This window comes from Ixodes scapularis, unplaced genomic scaffold (assembly GCF_016920785.2).
Source record: "Ixodes scapularis isolate PalLabHiFi unplaced genomic scaffold, ASM1692078v2 PGA_scaffold5__190_contigs__length_132052651, whole genome shotgun sequence".
Taxonomy (NCBI): domain Eukaryota; kingdom Metazoa; phylum Arthropoda; class Arachnida; order Ixodida; family Ixodidae; genus Ixodes; species Ixodes scapularis.
Genome location: NW_024609880.1, coordinates 85,863,696 through 85,879,948, shown reverse-complemented (window position 1 = coordinate 85,879,948; position 16,253 = coordinate 85,863,696). Strand labels below are relative to the sequence as shown.

The following is a 16,253-nucleotide window of genomic DNA, read 5'->3' as shown; positions in this document are numbered from 1 at the left end:
GTCAGCTATTCATGTGGTAAGGGTCCACTTCGAAGAAAAGGACGGGGGCATCCTGTTCTGAGTCAGCAATACGCTCCTAGCTGGGCTTTGCTTGTGGACGAATTCCGAGGGAATCACAGGCGAGTTCGGCGAGTCCATCCTTCTTTTTTCGCTGCCTAAACTCGTGATCATACCTCGGCCAACCTCACTCATGGGGCCCTCACTCACCCTCACTCACCCTCATCTTCACAGGTGAGGTGAGGGTGAGTGAGTTTCTGAACCAGAACAATTCATGAGTGTGAGGGTGAGAGGGCCGTAAGGGCTGTGAGGGCCGTGAGGACCGTGAATGCGTGAGGGTCGTGAGGGCGGTGAGTGCGTGAGTTGTGTGAAGGCCATGAGTGCTTTAGGGACGGGAGGGCGGTGAGTGGCGTGAGGGCCATGAGTGCGTGAGGAATATGAGGGCCGTGAGGGTGCTGATTCCGTGAGGGGTGTAAGGGCCATGAGTGCATGAGGGGCGTGAGGGCAGTGAGTGCGTGAGGCCCCCTTCAGACGGAGCAACTTTCTTAGCAGTTTTGATGTTGCTGGCGGGTTGTTTCTAGCTTTCCCTAAATCGACACAAATTGCTGAGATCGGGTACGGCTAGAAACAAGCAAGCAACTCGGAGAAATTCGAAAGAAGACGTTTAAAGCGGCTGCATTAAACCAGGGACGTGATATTTTCGCGTGATACCTCGTGCTGGTGATGATGACACTGAAAGACTTGGTTCTGGTTTTAAATTAATCGTTTTTGGAAATCAACTGCTTCAGAAAGATGCATTATTTTTCTCAACGAGACTTAAATGCATAAAAAACCTTTATAGCGCGTAATTGTGTGCCTAAATAATGCAATAAAAATAAAATTTTATGATGATGGTGGCAACTTACAGCAACTGGTTGCTGTGTGTGAACGCGGGCGGCCCGTGTTGCTGGTGCTGCGACGTAAAGTTCCTGGCCGCTGAAGCGGGCCTCAGTGGCTTGAGGGCCATGAGTGCGTGAGGGGCGTGAGGGCTATGAGTGCATGAAGGCAGTGAGGGGCGTGAGGGCTATGAGTGAGTGAGGGACGTGAGAGTGGTGAGTTGGGGCGTTAGGGCCATGAGTGCATGAAGGCCATGGGTGAGGGGGGGGGGCGTGAGGGCAGTGAGTGGCGTGAGGGGTATGAGTGCGTGAGGTTCTGTGAGGGGGAGTGAAGGGCTGAAGGTGAGTGTGACTGTGAGGATGAGGGTAGGTGATGGGCTGAAGGTGAGTGTAGCTGTGAGGGTGAGGGTGAGTAAGGGGCTTAGGTAAGTGTGTCTCTGAAGGGGGGGGGGGGGGGGGGGTAAGTGAGAGCGACCTAAAATGACGACCTCTGCTTGTCATGCGTGCGAACATCCCGGAGAAAATTTTCTGAGTGCCGAAATCGCAGCATTTTGGAGTGGATCGTCGATAAAATTGGTTTTTGGATTGTAAAACAGGGTTACCAAACTCGAGTGTCGAAAGATCACGCGTGATCGCCGAGAAACTGCCAACCGCCTCTGGGTGTCTGAACGGCGTCGCTCGCGAACCGCATCCGCAACCGCTTCGCAAACGCGGATTCGCTTCCAGTGTGAATGCGCCATAAAAATGCCATTGTTACCGTAAAGCAATCACGCACAGAAGTTCGAAGTCATGTCATAGTCTTCTATATACTGACAAATCATGGCAAATCGCCACGAGAAAGGGCCGCCGAAATGAAGAAGGTGGAGCCGCAGACAACGGATGAGAGGGCAGCGACGTGATTGGCGCCCCGCTACAGCCAGACGAGGGAGCACACTTCTTCGAGTGGACATGTGTGTTTCGGGTCCTCGCCGCTGCACAAGTTGTGCACTGACGTCCAGGTTCCCCGACAAATGGATGTTGGATACATGTGCTACCAGATCCCTGCGCTCCAGATCTGCGACCGGACAGTCTATGGTTCCGTCGTCGAGCCGACATGCTTTGTGAGTATAGAGGAGGCTATGGTCATGCGCATTCGCTTTGCGAGTATGATTTAGCCGAGAATCGCAGAGACGAAAGTACGACGAGTTCCCATGACAGTGCACTTTCGGCGCTGCTTAAATGGCTAAGTTGGACTGTGGCCTAGACTGCGCTGGGACTTGGGGAGAAACTGAGCGTAGCGCCTGTACCCTCTCACTGTAGAGTGCTGCATATATATACAAAGTGTCCCTAAAAGTTTGTTTTATTTTTTTCAACGTAAAAATAAACTACCCAAGCAGCACGGAATTTGGCCAAGCATTGGCCAATGACTGGCGACAGCCTTTTGGCCGGTGGCCAAAGAGTGGCCTTTCATCGGCTAATGCTCGACGGATGGCTGATGGCCAGTGGCCAGTGGCAAGTCGCCAGGGACAGGCCAGACATCAGCCAATGGCTGGCAACTGCCTGGTCACTGGCCAAAGGACAATTTTTAGCCATTGGCCAATGATTCACCAAATCTTTGCAAATTGGGCGCACGTAGCCGAACGCCCATTTTCCGCCCAAAGGTAGCGCTAGAGGTCGGAACAAGATGCCAAAGTTTCAGCCCGAATTAATACATTATTCAAAAGTTATAGCTGATTTTCTTAAATTTTCGATTGAAAAACAGAGCCGATTATCGGTCTTTTTCGGTTTCTGGTGCCATAGAGCTCAACAATTTTTAATGAGGCATCGGTTCGGGCAGAAACTTTGGAATCTGGTTTGGACCTTTCTACCACTACCTTTGGGTAGAAAATGAGCTCTGGGCGATGCGTAGTTTCTTTTAGCGGCTAAAAAGACCCTGTAAATTGTTTTCGTGGACCCCCTGCATATAACTTACCGCCAAACCAATACTATGAGCGCCGCTATAAAGCAGCGCTTAGATGAAGATAACTTGACGTTGTATCGGCACAGTGCAATGATATAGCGCGAAGTCAGCGCCGCCTCGTTTCGAAGTCAGCTTTAATTGCGCCGCTGTCTAATGGCGATGAAATTGGGCTGCGCGGCGGGCGTGAAAGACATTTAGTTTGAAACGGCGGTAATAATCTAGGCAACCCTTTAAGCCAAAGGAAAAAAAATATGGTTTTGATCGGTCGTTCTGCAGATGAATACTTTGAAAAGATAGAATACGTTCTATTTCCATGCGCGCAGCCGTGGAATAATGGAATGATTCGATCCCCCCCTCTCCCCATCTAACAAAATATTTATACAAATAATTAAAAAAAACGATTAGAAACACAGATTTATTTGATTTGAATTACAGTATTGTCAGAAAAAAAAAAGATTATTCACCACAAAGTGATTCTTTTTTTTTTGTCGTGGCAGGTATAGATAAATTCGTCCGATCACTGATAGAGGTGCGTAAGAAAGAATTACTGCAAATATAAAGTAGAGTTTCATTAACAACTGTTTGCCAATTGAACCCTGGCCACATAGTAGAACCAGAGTACCTTTATGTTTTTTTTTTATCTTTATATAATTTTCTATTTGATTAATTTTTTCCGAGCTCTAATTTGATCCCAATGCATTACTTCTCTAGTTGTCTTTTCTTTCCGTTACGTTTTCATTTTGTAAAAGCATGACTTTACTAGCTCACGAACAAAATGGAATCAAGCTCAACTTCCCGAGTAGCTTAAAAGTGCAGTTACGTTTGCTCATGTTCAGTCTTATATAAGCTTCGATTTATGATTTTTTTTACTAGCATACAAAACAATTGCACAAAAACAAGAATCAAATTATATACCTATGGTAATAAATTTTTTTTGGTGATCCCTTACCGGGAAAAGGTTTTAGTTAAATTATAAGTGTGAAAGTGTTTCGATTTGTGTGAGTCATCATTTGAACCAGGAATTGATTATCGATTTACATCATCTCGAATTTTTTTCCCATCCTAGATTCAATACAGCTTTGTAGCGCTTCTCAGTCGGGCAGATAATGTCGAGTTCACGCATGCGCGGCGTCTGATATTCCCCACTGCTGCGCCTGCTCAGAAGGCGCTTCACTGCCCAGCATACAAAGGTGGTAGACTGGAAATGGCGAATATTGGAATGATCCATAGCTCAGCTAGCGATGTGCCTCAGGGCTTGAAGCCCGTCATGCTGGATTTCTGTTGCTCCGGTGGGTGTTCCCTTAGGGAGTTTCCTGGTAGGCAAGACGTACATATCATTAAACGGGTTGAAATTCCTCATCAAATAGCGTCACACGACTATTGGTGTGGAGGGTGTGACTGTAGGCCCATTGAGTACGTCGATCCAGTAAAAGCTCTTGCGTATAGTTATATAGTTTACGGTATAACAATTTTTTTTAAGTTCTTCGTATTCACGTACCAGAGTTAACTTTTTTCTCTTAGAAAATATACTTTTCAAAAGCAAGGTGTTTGGTAGCCACGAAATTTTAAGTATTGCATATTAACCGCGAAACATCTGCCATCACTTTTTAAAATCTTTTTGTTTATTTCTTTTTTGTTTTGGCACACCACAGTGAACTTTCTTTCTCTCTTTCTCTCTCTTGGAAAACTTTTGAAAAGCATGGCGTTTGATACACCAGAAATTCCATGTAATATAAATTTAGCGCACTTCATCTGCTAACATTTTATTTGCTTTTCAGAGAAATTGTCGTACTTAAACGATTCTGGAACTCTGATTTTAGAAGACTGCACATTGCATAAGGTAAACTGAGACCTTCTATTCAATGTGATGTTCCGCAAATCAAAACAAACTAATAATAATCTTTATTTTGTTGGGTGTCCAAAAACAGCACAAGGCCTAAATAGTGGTACACCGCTTGTCATCAAGGATAAAGGTGCCTGTATTAGGTACTACGTGTTTTCACTGACCTCCCAGACAACTTTCTTTTATTGCTTCCAGATAGAAGCTCAGGAAATCATTAAAACATTTGAAGCGGTGAAATGTATTTCTTAGATACTTTATTTTTATTTCCCTAACTAATCGCTTTTGATACAACTTGCTTTTGAAAGTGTTGCATAGTCTTTTTGTCATCTATCTGAAAATTTACTCTCTAGGTATGTTACTTTGAATACAAACGCTTTACATACTTATGTATAATTCTCAATCTACCGAATTCTCGTCGCCCGTCGAACAAGGGACAGACATCTTTGAGGCTTCCGCCAGCTTGTTATTGTACTGTACAATATATATGTTTGAAATGACACTATTCTATTCTAGCCTTATACTACTCTATCGTAATATAGAACAAATCTTGCAGTTTAAACTCCCAATGACTTTATTAGCAAGAGCATATATCCTTCTAAATTACATATAAACAAAATACAAATTCCGCGACTACAAACACCCTGATCATTCTTTACTGCAAGACAGAAGTCGATAGTTTAGGTATCCTGGAATGTGCATAATACGATTTTCAATTTATCCACCGATGGCGGGCGGAATTTGCTTGGCCCAATTACGAATCCTTTTGGCCCATTTTCCGATGCCATATTCCAGAGCCTCGTCGCCGTCGAGTGCCGCATCCAGCGTTTTGCCCTCTTCGAGTGCGACGTCTAGTTTCCCAAGTAGAGCGCCAATCTCCTTCAGGTCCATGGGGCTGAAATCTTCAGCGTCGTCTCCGTCACCGTCCTCCACAGTGTAAAAGCGCCCAGTTCGCAGCGGCCACTTGCCGATGTTCCTAAGAGCGTTACCGACGACATCCACCGAGTGGTAGCTATCAGCGTCATCTGAAAATAGCCATGTTAAACAGGACATCAGTTGGTTACTTACCAGAGGTTTAAGAAAAGGCAGTCAAATATCCAGTTCCACCGTACGAAGAAGCGTTACCAATCGGGCTCTATCTTTACAGCGTTCTGCAGATGCTGCGAAAATGTAATACGCAGTCGTAATTAACTCACAAATATTATATCTGTAGTAGGGTGATTTCATCCCAAATCGTGCAAGCATAAATGATACGGCTAGAGAAAAGCTGCAAATTAAAGCTATGGTAATTCATTTGTTCTTGAGTTTTGGGCTTCGAAAGGGGAAAAAGCAGGTCTTGCGATGTTCGCAGTTTTCACTAGTGACACATTTTGGAGTCTCGCAACGTTTAGATTATTTGTTTGTCAGCAATAACTTTTTTTAATGTTTTAATACTTTATATGAAAGGGTTGTTTTTCACTAGAAATTAATTTTTTTAAACAATATAAGCAACTGAATCTTGCACCTTTAACAATAATGGGTTTGTTTGAATCGAGCTAGCTTTCCATGCACAATTATTTAAGGCACAAGATATATATGGGATGAAAGACTGTATGTAAGTCTATATAAAATATCAATAGTGTTAATTTAAGAAGACTTTATATAAAAAACACTGTAAATATGAGAAAAAAAGCTAAGAGTACAAATTTCAACCTCAGTTAAAAAATTGAGATTTTTTAAAAAAATATTTCCCACATGAAAATCATTTTATGTGTTCTCATATATGCTATACAATATATATGCATATTTGGTTTTGTCATATTAAGCACTGCGTTTGAAGAGAAGTCATATTTGTACCTCCATTCTGCTACTCATATGTCACTGTTATTTTGTTTTTCAATTAAATATTAGTTATTTTTGTAATATAATCATAGATTTTATTTCTTCTTGAATCTGCGCACATTTCGGCAAAACTTATGCGGCGATAGTAGCTATTGTAAATTATTGTATTGGGCTGTTCGCCACGTTGCGTTTGCTCACTTACTAACTAACGGTTTACTAAGTAGTAGACTAAGTGGTTCCCCAGAATACGTGGGATTGCGACCGCATGAAAGAAGCAAAATTTTGCACTCGGCCCGCTAGGTTTCTTAAAATAATTTATCTCGCCCTTTTATTGCTTTATATAGAGGTTTGAAAAATAATTCTCTACTTGTTAAATAAAAAAATGCGTTTCAATATGTTTATTTAAAGAAAAGTAGTGAATCTAGAGGTTTTATATGAACTGGACATCTGCATGAACGTTTTTCTCTAATTATAACATAGCAGTCATGCCCCATTTTTACTAAATGGTACATGATGTATATATAAATACTATAGGCAAGTTACAATATATATATATATATATATATATATATATATATATAATTACTGAAACGGTTTGGGCATCGCCCGGGATCTTTTATTCTTTGAAATTAGGTAAAGATGTCTTCCTTTCAAACGCACTGCTTAATATGACGAAACCACATATGTTAAAGAATTGTTCTTGCTTATATAAGAACACATTAAAGATTTTCATATAAAACTAGAAAACAAATAAATAAGAATGCATATTTTTACAAAATGACACTGAATTTCGAATTTTTTAGCATATCTTCTCAAGTTTACCGTGCTTTTTATATAAACTATATTTAAATTAACGCTATAAATATTTAACTGGCTTAAATACAAGCTTTTATTTGACATCTTTCTTCTGCCTTAAATAATTGCAGATCGAAAGCTAGCTCGATTCAAACTTGGCCTAATATTTTGAAAGGATTAAGATTCAGTAATATTTATTTTATAAAATAAAAAAATACCATTCTAGAACACTTTAACCCTTCCATACGAAGTCTTACAGCCGTAAAATATAATGTGGATGCTTGGGCAAGTTGGTAATACATGCTTGGATGGAACAGGGCGGATGAACAGTCACACTCTCATGCACACAACGAAGAGACAGACTCGCAGCGCTGACTTACAACTCAGTCCTATATTTCTTCTTTCTGAAATTCTCATTAACGGCAAAGGTGAAGAAGTTGAACATTTGAGGAAGAAGAAATATGGGACTGAGTTGTAAGTCAGCGCCGCGAGTCTCTCCTTCTTGTGTGCATGTGAGTGTGACTGTTCATCTGCGCTGTTCCATCCAAGCGTAAAAATATTTTAATTCTTAGAAGAAAAAGTATCTAGAAGTTTCGATATACCAAATGGGATCACTCGTGAAAACTGCAAAAATGGCAAGGCGTACCTGCCCTTTCAAAAAAAATGCTCAAGAACAAAAATGTTCTGTAGTTCTAATTTACAGTTCTGTTCTGGTCGCGCATCTTCCACTAATATATTTTTTCTTAATGTTTTGAAAACACATAATTTTTTTCTTGCACTGTTTGATATGAAATCACACAGTAATTAATCCCAGCTATATGTGGGCTTCAGATGATAGCATCAGTATTATTCTTAATATATTTCCATTTTAAGTTAGTAGAAACTTTATTTATTAGAAAATAGTTATGTTTAAGTTCCTGGGCATTTCAGAAATGGAATTGCTTTGTCCTTGTCATTAGGATATATTAGACAAACTTGATAAACACGCCAATTGTTAAAGTTCTTCAACATCATTTAAAATATTTCAATAAAAAGAATTTTTTTTCTGTGGAATATTCAAATAAGAAGATACACATTAACCCTTATTAATATTACCGAAGAATATAAAAAAAAAGTTTTGTGAAACTTTTTCCTCCAGAACATTTTTGCCAAGCTTAGTCGTATAAGTGTTTATAACTTCTAGAACCCTTTCCGCTAAATCTGGTTTCTCAAGTCTGTTGGCCATGCCGTTTAAAGATAAGTCCGCAAGTAGTTTTTGCGGCTTGAGTAAATTAGTAATATATATGGTAAACATTCAGTATGTTATAGAAGCTATTCAAGCCCGTAACGAACATAGCAAAGCCTATAAACAAATATATTTTAAATATAAATCTGACTTTGAAAGCGATAAACGTTTTGTTTTTGTATTTTTATCAAACAATTATGTATTACATCCGATTTATTGTGCTTCACTTCTTTGTTCTACAACTGTGAAATACTGAATAAGCTGCATTTAATTTTTATCTTAGATAATATTCCTTGGGCAGTGTATAATCCTTTAATGCATACCATTCCACATTCTTAGCTATACTATGGCGATTTAGCATTTCCGCATTACTGTCCTGAACTATCTCGGCCTAGCTCTAACGTATCTCACACGTATTGAAGTCCGATGTTAACTCACCTTCCTTCGGTGGAGTCACAGGCTCACTGAAAGTACAAAAATGCTCATTACTTTTTAGGAAAGAAAACTAGGTGGCTCATCGATTTATTCAAATACTAAACTATTCGAATAGTAAAAGAAATGTAAGTCTACTCACACCACCCGGCCATCTGCGAAAAGAACATGCATAAAAAGTATTCGTAAGTAAGTTAAATGCATAAATTTCTTGTAGCATTCGATAAACTTTGCTGTGTTACTCACAGGCGACGGCCGCAATCACCAGAAGAAGCGCAGGCACCAAGATTTGCATGGTGGCTGTATTGAAAAGTAATTGAAGAATTCAACAACAAATAAAGCTTCAAAAGTATTGTCCTATAATTCCAAGCTACGTAACAATGCAATCATTTTAAAATGATTACCTACAACAGCGAATGTCGTCTGCTGTTTTTCATTGTTAAGATACCCTAAATGATGAGCACGAACTGAACTTGACATATGCATCTGGAGGATGGAGTATTCAGAGAGACAAATGTGTATTTTGAGCAACATGCTTGACTGGACGTGAATGTTTTGATAACTATAACTGCTCTTGTCAAAAGAAATAATAGACCGCTAGTTTGTATTAAGTTGTGTTATATTATCAACAAGCTAACTCCAACCAGCTGCTTAGGTCAGTGGTTCTCAACCATCGATATTTCGCGGACCCCTTATGTATTAGCGGAGATAAGGGAGGACCCCATCGTGGTGAGAGGAAAGGAAGGGTACAGGTTAATTATAATATTGAGTTAAGTAATTTATATAACTAAGGGTTAGTGTGAAGTAGACCTCTCTTATTGACATACCCACGACAAAACTAGACCGAAACCTGAAACATTTCTTTTCGAACTGAAAAAAGACAGCTTTTATTGCCGGGCTCGACTGACGAGGCAGGGCTTCGCGGACCCCTAGAATGCCTTCGCGGATCCCTAGAATGCTTTCACTGACCACCATTTGAGAACCACTGGCTTAGGTTACTCGATAATATAGTAGAGCGTATTTAGGTTATTTTTACTGTCTTTTTGTTGACCTTTTCTAGTAGATTAATGGATTCGATATGCTTCTGAAGCAGAGATATTTGTTGTCATTTCATCTTGTTCTACATAAACGATAAATGATTTGCCTCGTTCTCAAAAGGTATTCCTAAACCTACATATTTAAATCTTAATTGAGCCAGACAATATTTAAACATATACATATTATTAGGAGGCTCCGACAAACGTCTTATTGCGTGGATCATCATTTAAAAGAAACTTTTATGCGAGGCAAACTAGAATAAATTTATACAAAAGTCTATCAAAATTCTTTGCGCAATGAAATGACCCGTGTAGAGCTTTTTTAATGTTATTTAAAAAAATCGACTGCTACACCCCAAGACATACATAAATTACCTTCTATAAGTAATATAGAGAATGAAAAAAAGAATGCTCTTTCTTAGAAATGCTATTTCAAAACGGTTGATTAAAATCCAGAGTTTGTCTCACCTGGAATAATATCTTGGAGACTGTTCTGCCTGCGTTCCGCGTGATGATTGTCTTTTATACTCCCAAGTCAGAGTAGAAGACTACATGGAAAATCCCACATCTAAATGTGCTATCATTCGGCAGATATGAAAGCTACGTAAAGGTGTTTTTTTTTCGTCTGCCAGCGAATCAGAAAATGTCTGGACTTACCAGTGACATGTATATCTCTCCACTTCTTTGCATCGAAAATACCAGCGACTGATAAAAATTGTAAAAACCCAGGGGCTGAGAGGAACTATAGAAGGACAGACGTACAAATGCATGCGGGTACCCAGGAGTTGCAGGTCAGTCCGATAAAACCGCCCTGTAGTGGGAAATACTTATCTGACATCAGATTGCTTACTCAACGGAGGACAATAAAACAGTATCATAAAGGCTTCTGTCAAGAACCGATATCGCTGGTTGAATACCAAATCGCCTTTACATTCGCACTTATTAACACAGAAAGTGTTCGTAGGTGCATACATTGAAAGGGAATTTTCGAATTGATTTAATACTGAAATGCTTAAGATATAGATATAATTAAATGTAAGAAGTTTAGATATAACTGAAATTTATAAACTTAACATAAAACTGAAATGCTGAAATCTACATTATATAGAGTGACACTTAATTAACATTCGAATCTCCTTAGATGCATCATTTTCAAATTGTTTGTGAATAACTCCTTCGCGCTAATACAGATGTACTAGTTCGCTCTCAGCAGTGAAATAGACCTCTTAAGGCTTATACCTTTCATAAAGCTCTAAGATTAAACTAATTTTGTCAGCTTTCGCTTGCTATTACAAGTGTTCACAATTTATTTTCTGATATTCAGTTTATATTGTAGCACTATCAATATTCTATCTTTGTAACGAGATGTTTAAATATTGTCTGGCTGTGAGTCTGCAGGAAATTATTATTCGCGTTCCTGCTCATTTCAGGCTGTTCAAATTTAGCAAACCAGACCACGATATCAGTGTGTTACAAGTAAGTCCTACAAGGCAGTGCATAGGAAACAAATAACTGTTATTAAAAAATATGGCCAAGGTTTTTTTTAGCTGTATTCATCTATTTGTCTCAATATATTGCACTGTGCGGATTACAGCCACAATACTACTAATATTTTGAATGAGAACATTATCGACAGATATCTGTCTGGTTCAGGAAAGATTGTGTAAACGGAAGAGCTCTAACCAATATTTATTTGGTTGGAGCTCTTTCATTTAAAAGCGAATATTTTACGCATGTGCAATTGATTGGTTCGAATTTTTATTGGGCATTAATACCAACACATCAAGATTTTTATTAGACGCTAGGCATATAATAAGTGTGATAATAATACTAGTAATACATCGTAAATAGGAATCAATAACAGGACAGTGCTTTTTTTAGGGTTTCGAAGTAACTGCAAAGTAAAGTGGCACTGGCGATTATCCTGAAAGTCAGCATTTCACTGCACACACAGCATATTCTGGAATGAATATTCTTTATTGGAAGTGACTCTCACACTAAAATATTTGCGCTGTCAAGTTTAATTGAAGTAGTATAAAGCGCGTCGACTAAAGATGTAATGCGCTCAGTCATTCTACAGCAACGCAATCACTATATTCAGTTCGTTTGAAAAAGTATAAATATTTAAAAAAAACATTCTGTTAAGTTCTACTTGAACAAAATAAAGCTGGTATCTTCATAGTACTGCTCAAACCGATTAGTATTATGTGTTTAAAAGGAATTGAACTGTGTATAAAAGAGTTAATGCAAGTGTTACAGGTTTCACTCAGCAAAATATGACATTCTCATAAATTTCTTACATTCACAATTTTTCATCTTATAGATGTTATTCATGATACTTATATTGTAGCATTAAAACATCAAAAGGCGAAACACCCTCTCAGTTGTTAAATTATTTGTAATGCTATAATTGTTATTGTTAGGGAAACATAAAACAATAGCTCCTTTTACCGGAGTCCAAAACCCACTTTATATCCACCCTTTTCCAGATTCTCTCTTAACTCTACAAGACATTTTTAATATTTTGAATAAAAGTCCCAGAAAATGAAGAGCTCCGATAAGTGCTCTTGTGGTCTCAAATGAATTAGTTTGTCGGGTACACTTCTGTAGGAGAAATATTAATTGATATAATTTTAAACTAAATATTCCCTCGGATGCGGAAGCTTTCACATATTGGTATGTAATTGATCACACTGATGACGCCTCTTTCTCTTCAGGATTACTTCAAATATTATTTGTTTCTAACCTAAGTTAGTTAATGCGCGCAGTTCAGATGTTTATAATAAATACTTAAGAACCAAATCGGGAATTATCTTAGGTTCTCAAAGTCAGCTTCTAGAAACCCAGGAGGTCCGCAGTGTACGTTATGTGTTCCGAAAGCTCCCAAGTTTTGTCGGCTGCCTCGTCTTTTGAGCGAAGTGTTTTCTTTGTCTTAGCAATGTTTTATTAGATCAGAGTCCCCCATCGATGCATAGGTATGTGCAGAACACAATCTAGCATGCGCACTATATTTCACATGGTGTGTAGCCTGCTGCACTACTTTATTGCACCGAGACCAGACTCAGAGGCGTTCGGTCGTTGTTATTCGAGGCAGATATGAGTTCTTTAAGATGTGAATTTTCAAGAATCTCACCCTAGGATAAAGAGTAATTAAAACATGCAAGGAACGCCTACAAAGGTGAGGAAACAAAAATGGCTAATGACGAAGATAACATTTCTGAATCACTGCCTTAATGTCTTGGTTTGCTTCAAGTACACCACACGATGTGTAGCTGAAATGATATTGAATCAAAAATACTGTTCAGCCACCCTATGGCCGTTCTGACCTGGAAGTGCCCAGTTTCAGACTTTCTTTTAATTTGACAAGAGCGAGCCTGCTGTAATACTGTCGGCTGGCGTTATTATATAAAGAAATCATTTTGAAAATTCCTTAACGTGCTTTTCAGATGCAATTTTTTTTATTAGAGACACAGTGTTAATATCTAAGTACTTTATACATATTTATAAAATCCGGTATTCCTTTCACGCTTTAAAACTCCTACTTTGTATAAATTTGTTATATTTTATATCCAACCTATGAAGAGTCATGCAGAAAGACCACCTAGAGTCTAGTGTCAATTATTGGCTTATTTTCTATACTGCGGTATCAAAAGTCTCTTAAGGCCTTATTTGTAAGACCCGCGAAAAAAAAAACAATTCACCGTTGAAGTTCTCTAACATTACGGAGTTGTGATAGGTCCCCTAAACCGGGATAAGATCAAACTCGAACTGGAAATATTTGATGCCTTGAATGGTGGCACACTCTGTAAAAGCTAAATAGACATTTCCTATGCGTGTTAAAGATCACTTCTTTATTTCAGAAATTAACAAAGCTATAATGTCTATAATCAAAAGAACATTTTATAACTGCTTATTTATCCCTTGACGATGGCTGGCCTTTTCCTGGTCAACCCACGAATCCTCTTAACCCATTTACCGATTCCGTGCACCCAACACTCCTCGCCCTCAAGCGCTGTATTCAGAGTCTCGCCTCTCTATGGAGAGACGGCCAGTTCCTGCATTTCAGCGCCAGTCGCCTTTAGGTCCTTGATGCTAAAGCCTTCGGCGCTAGTTTCATTACCGCCCTCGCCAATGCAAAGCGGCCTCTTTTGCTAAAACCACTTACCGAACCTCTGAAGCGTAACACCAACCGGCTTTCTCCAGCGGGTCGAAGTAAGCGTAGTTTGAGGATGCGGATTTGAAAACATTTAATTATTCTGTCAGCTCAGAAGGAAGAAATGCTTGTAAATGCAGATTTTGAGTCGTACCGCATTTTGAAGCAATACCAGGCCAAGCAAATTTATTCCTGTTCTTTTTTTTTTTTGACACGAAAATATTGCGATGACTGATTGATAATGAGCTCATTCAAATATTCAGGTTCATTAACATGAAAAAAATCACATGCACAATTTGAAACAGCAGTGATAAAAATGAATACTGATCACTTAAATAATGTAGTCACGTAACCTAAAAGAAAATCGCGGTTGCTGTTCATATCAGGGTTCTAATTTAAATTACGTGGGCTTCATCATTAGGCAAATTAGGGCAACATGTTTATTTATGCCAATATGCAAGATTAGTTTTATGAAATGTTTTATGAACTCTCATGAATAAAAGGCACCCACAAAGGTGTTTTTTATTCATTATGATTTTATATGAATCATGGTATCAAGCCCGCCGCGTTGTCCTTAATAAGTGTTATTGCCAAGCTAGAAAACAAACCTTGTCACTTTTTTTTAATACAAATTAAAAATTACTTCTTTTACTTCTAGTGCTATCTCTGACAAACTCGGTTCTTGCATTGACTTTGTCCTAGTTCTTGAAGCTAAATAAACAAATTCTTCTTCTTGCTCCATTTGTAAATTTGGTAACTGATAATTTCCCCTAAAAGCCTTCCTCTTCCTTCACACAGACGTGGAAAATATAAAAAACATATAATGTGTAAAATTAGACTCAAAATGTATTAACTAGGCAATTCATTATGTATAGCCGTTACATATGGTAATCTTTCATATCTTAAAGAAGCTTTCTCGCAGGCCTTTCTACTACAGAAATTCCATAAAGTTGGATAACTGACATGTCCTTTTGTTTCTATCGAAAGAAAAGCATTTTCAGCTTCCATAAAAGTTTAAGGTGCAGATTATTCAGTATAGGTCATGATTGTGTGACGTTTATGCGGCGCAAAAATCAACTGACTGCAGTACAAACGTAGCCCTCGCCGCTATATAAATAAAAATGACCGTTGAACTGAATATTAGATCACTGTCTTCCGGGTAAATCAGAGGTTTGCTGTACGTAATTAATAGGAGTGTAAATTTTGTAGAGCAAAATATGAATGGTTTATAAAAAATACATGAAAGCTCTAATATAGAAGTCTACTCACGCCACCCGAACACCACTAAAATAACATAGGAATCATGTGTAAATGACGCAAAGACTTCGATTTTTTAGCAATTTAAGGGTCATAAACGCATGTTGTGCGTGGTTCTTGGATAGATTTTAGTTACATGAATATAATTCACTGTGGTGATAACCGCTGAGGTCGGGTTACAATTGCTCGTCATATTTTACGTTATGTTACATTTTGTATTGTTTATCGTTTCTCAATCGCAAGTCTCCAATACATTGTTTTATCTGTGGCAGTAACCAACTCATATATAATGAAAACGTAGATGCTATATTTTCAGGCATGGTTACCTTGATAAAAATATACGTTTTGTGAAATATTTCATTTAGCCAAAACATCAATTTTGCAGTTAACAAAGCAAACATCTGCTAGTATACTTATTTTATTATATTATTAAACAGTTAGATGAAGTCTTCGGTTTATAACACGTAGTTAAGCGTTGAAAATCAAGAACCCGTGTGCATACAAATAGACTCTTAATGTCAAACGCACGGAAAAGAAAACTAGGAAGGCCTTATCAAGGTGATCAGAAATCACGAGACAGTCTGAGAAGATGGGACAATAGCGAAAGGTTAAGCGAGTACTTCGTGGACAGTGTGGCACAGCTGCAGCTTTAGGTACACTTGGACCTTTACAGGTTTCATGAATTTTGAATATAACTTCACAGAGCCTAAGGGTCTCCTTTTTGGTGATTCAATAAACCATGCTAACGTCCTGATCACTGCACGGTTAACAATTGATTTAAATATAATAGTACTTCTTCCGGCAGCCCCTTCTTCCCAAAACATTCATTTTCGCACTCCAAAATACAATTTATCACATATTCGACACTGTTCGCCAACGCTT

General features: G+C 38.6%; 1 protein-coding gene across 1 annotated transcript; it reads right to left on the bottom strand.

Annotated features, from left to right (window-relative positions):
• Positions 1-5,201: 5,201 nt before the first annotated feature.
• LOC8023067 lies at positions 5,202-10,531 on the bottom strand. Its single transcript, XM_029989100.2, has 5 exons — positions 10,430-10,531; positions 9,171-9,224; positions 9,067-9,079; positions 8,931-8,956; positions 5,202-5,676 (listed from the first exon to the last, which is right to left on the bottom strand). The coding sequence occupies exons 2-5, from the start codon at positions 9,217-9,219 to the stop codon at positions 5,369-5,371; spliced, it is 396 nt and encodes a 131-aa protein (XP_029844960.2). The 5' UTR covers positions 9,220-9,224; positions 10,430-10,531; the 3' UTR covers positions 5,202-5,368.
• Positions 10,532-16,253: the final 5,722 nt, after the last annotated feature.

Bases quoted from the DNA above. Each gene is read 5' to 3' on its own strand.
- LOC8023067 (XM_029989100.2), bottom strand. From the start codon at position 9,219: ATGCAAATCTTGGTGCCTGCGCTTCTTCTGGTGATTGCGGCCGTCGCC. The intron at 5,677-8,930 runs GTGAGTTAACAT...GGCTATTTTCAG, and splicing joins TGTGACTCCACCGAAGGAAG to ATGACGCTGATAGCTACCAC.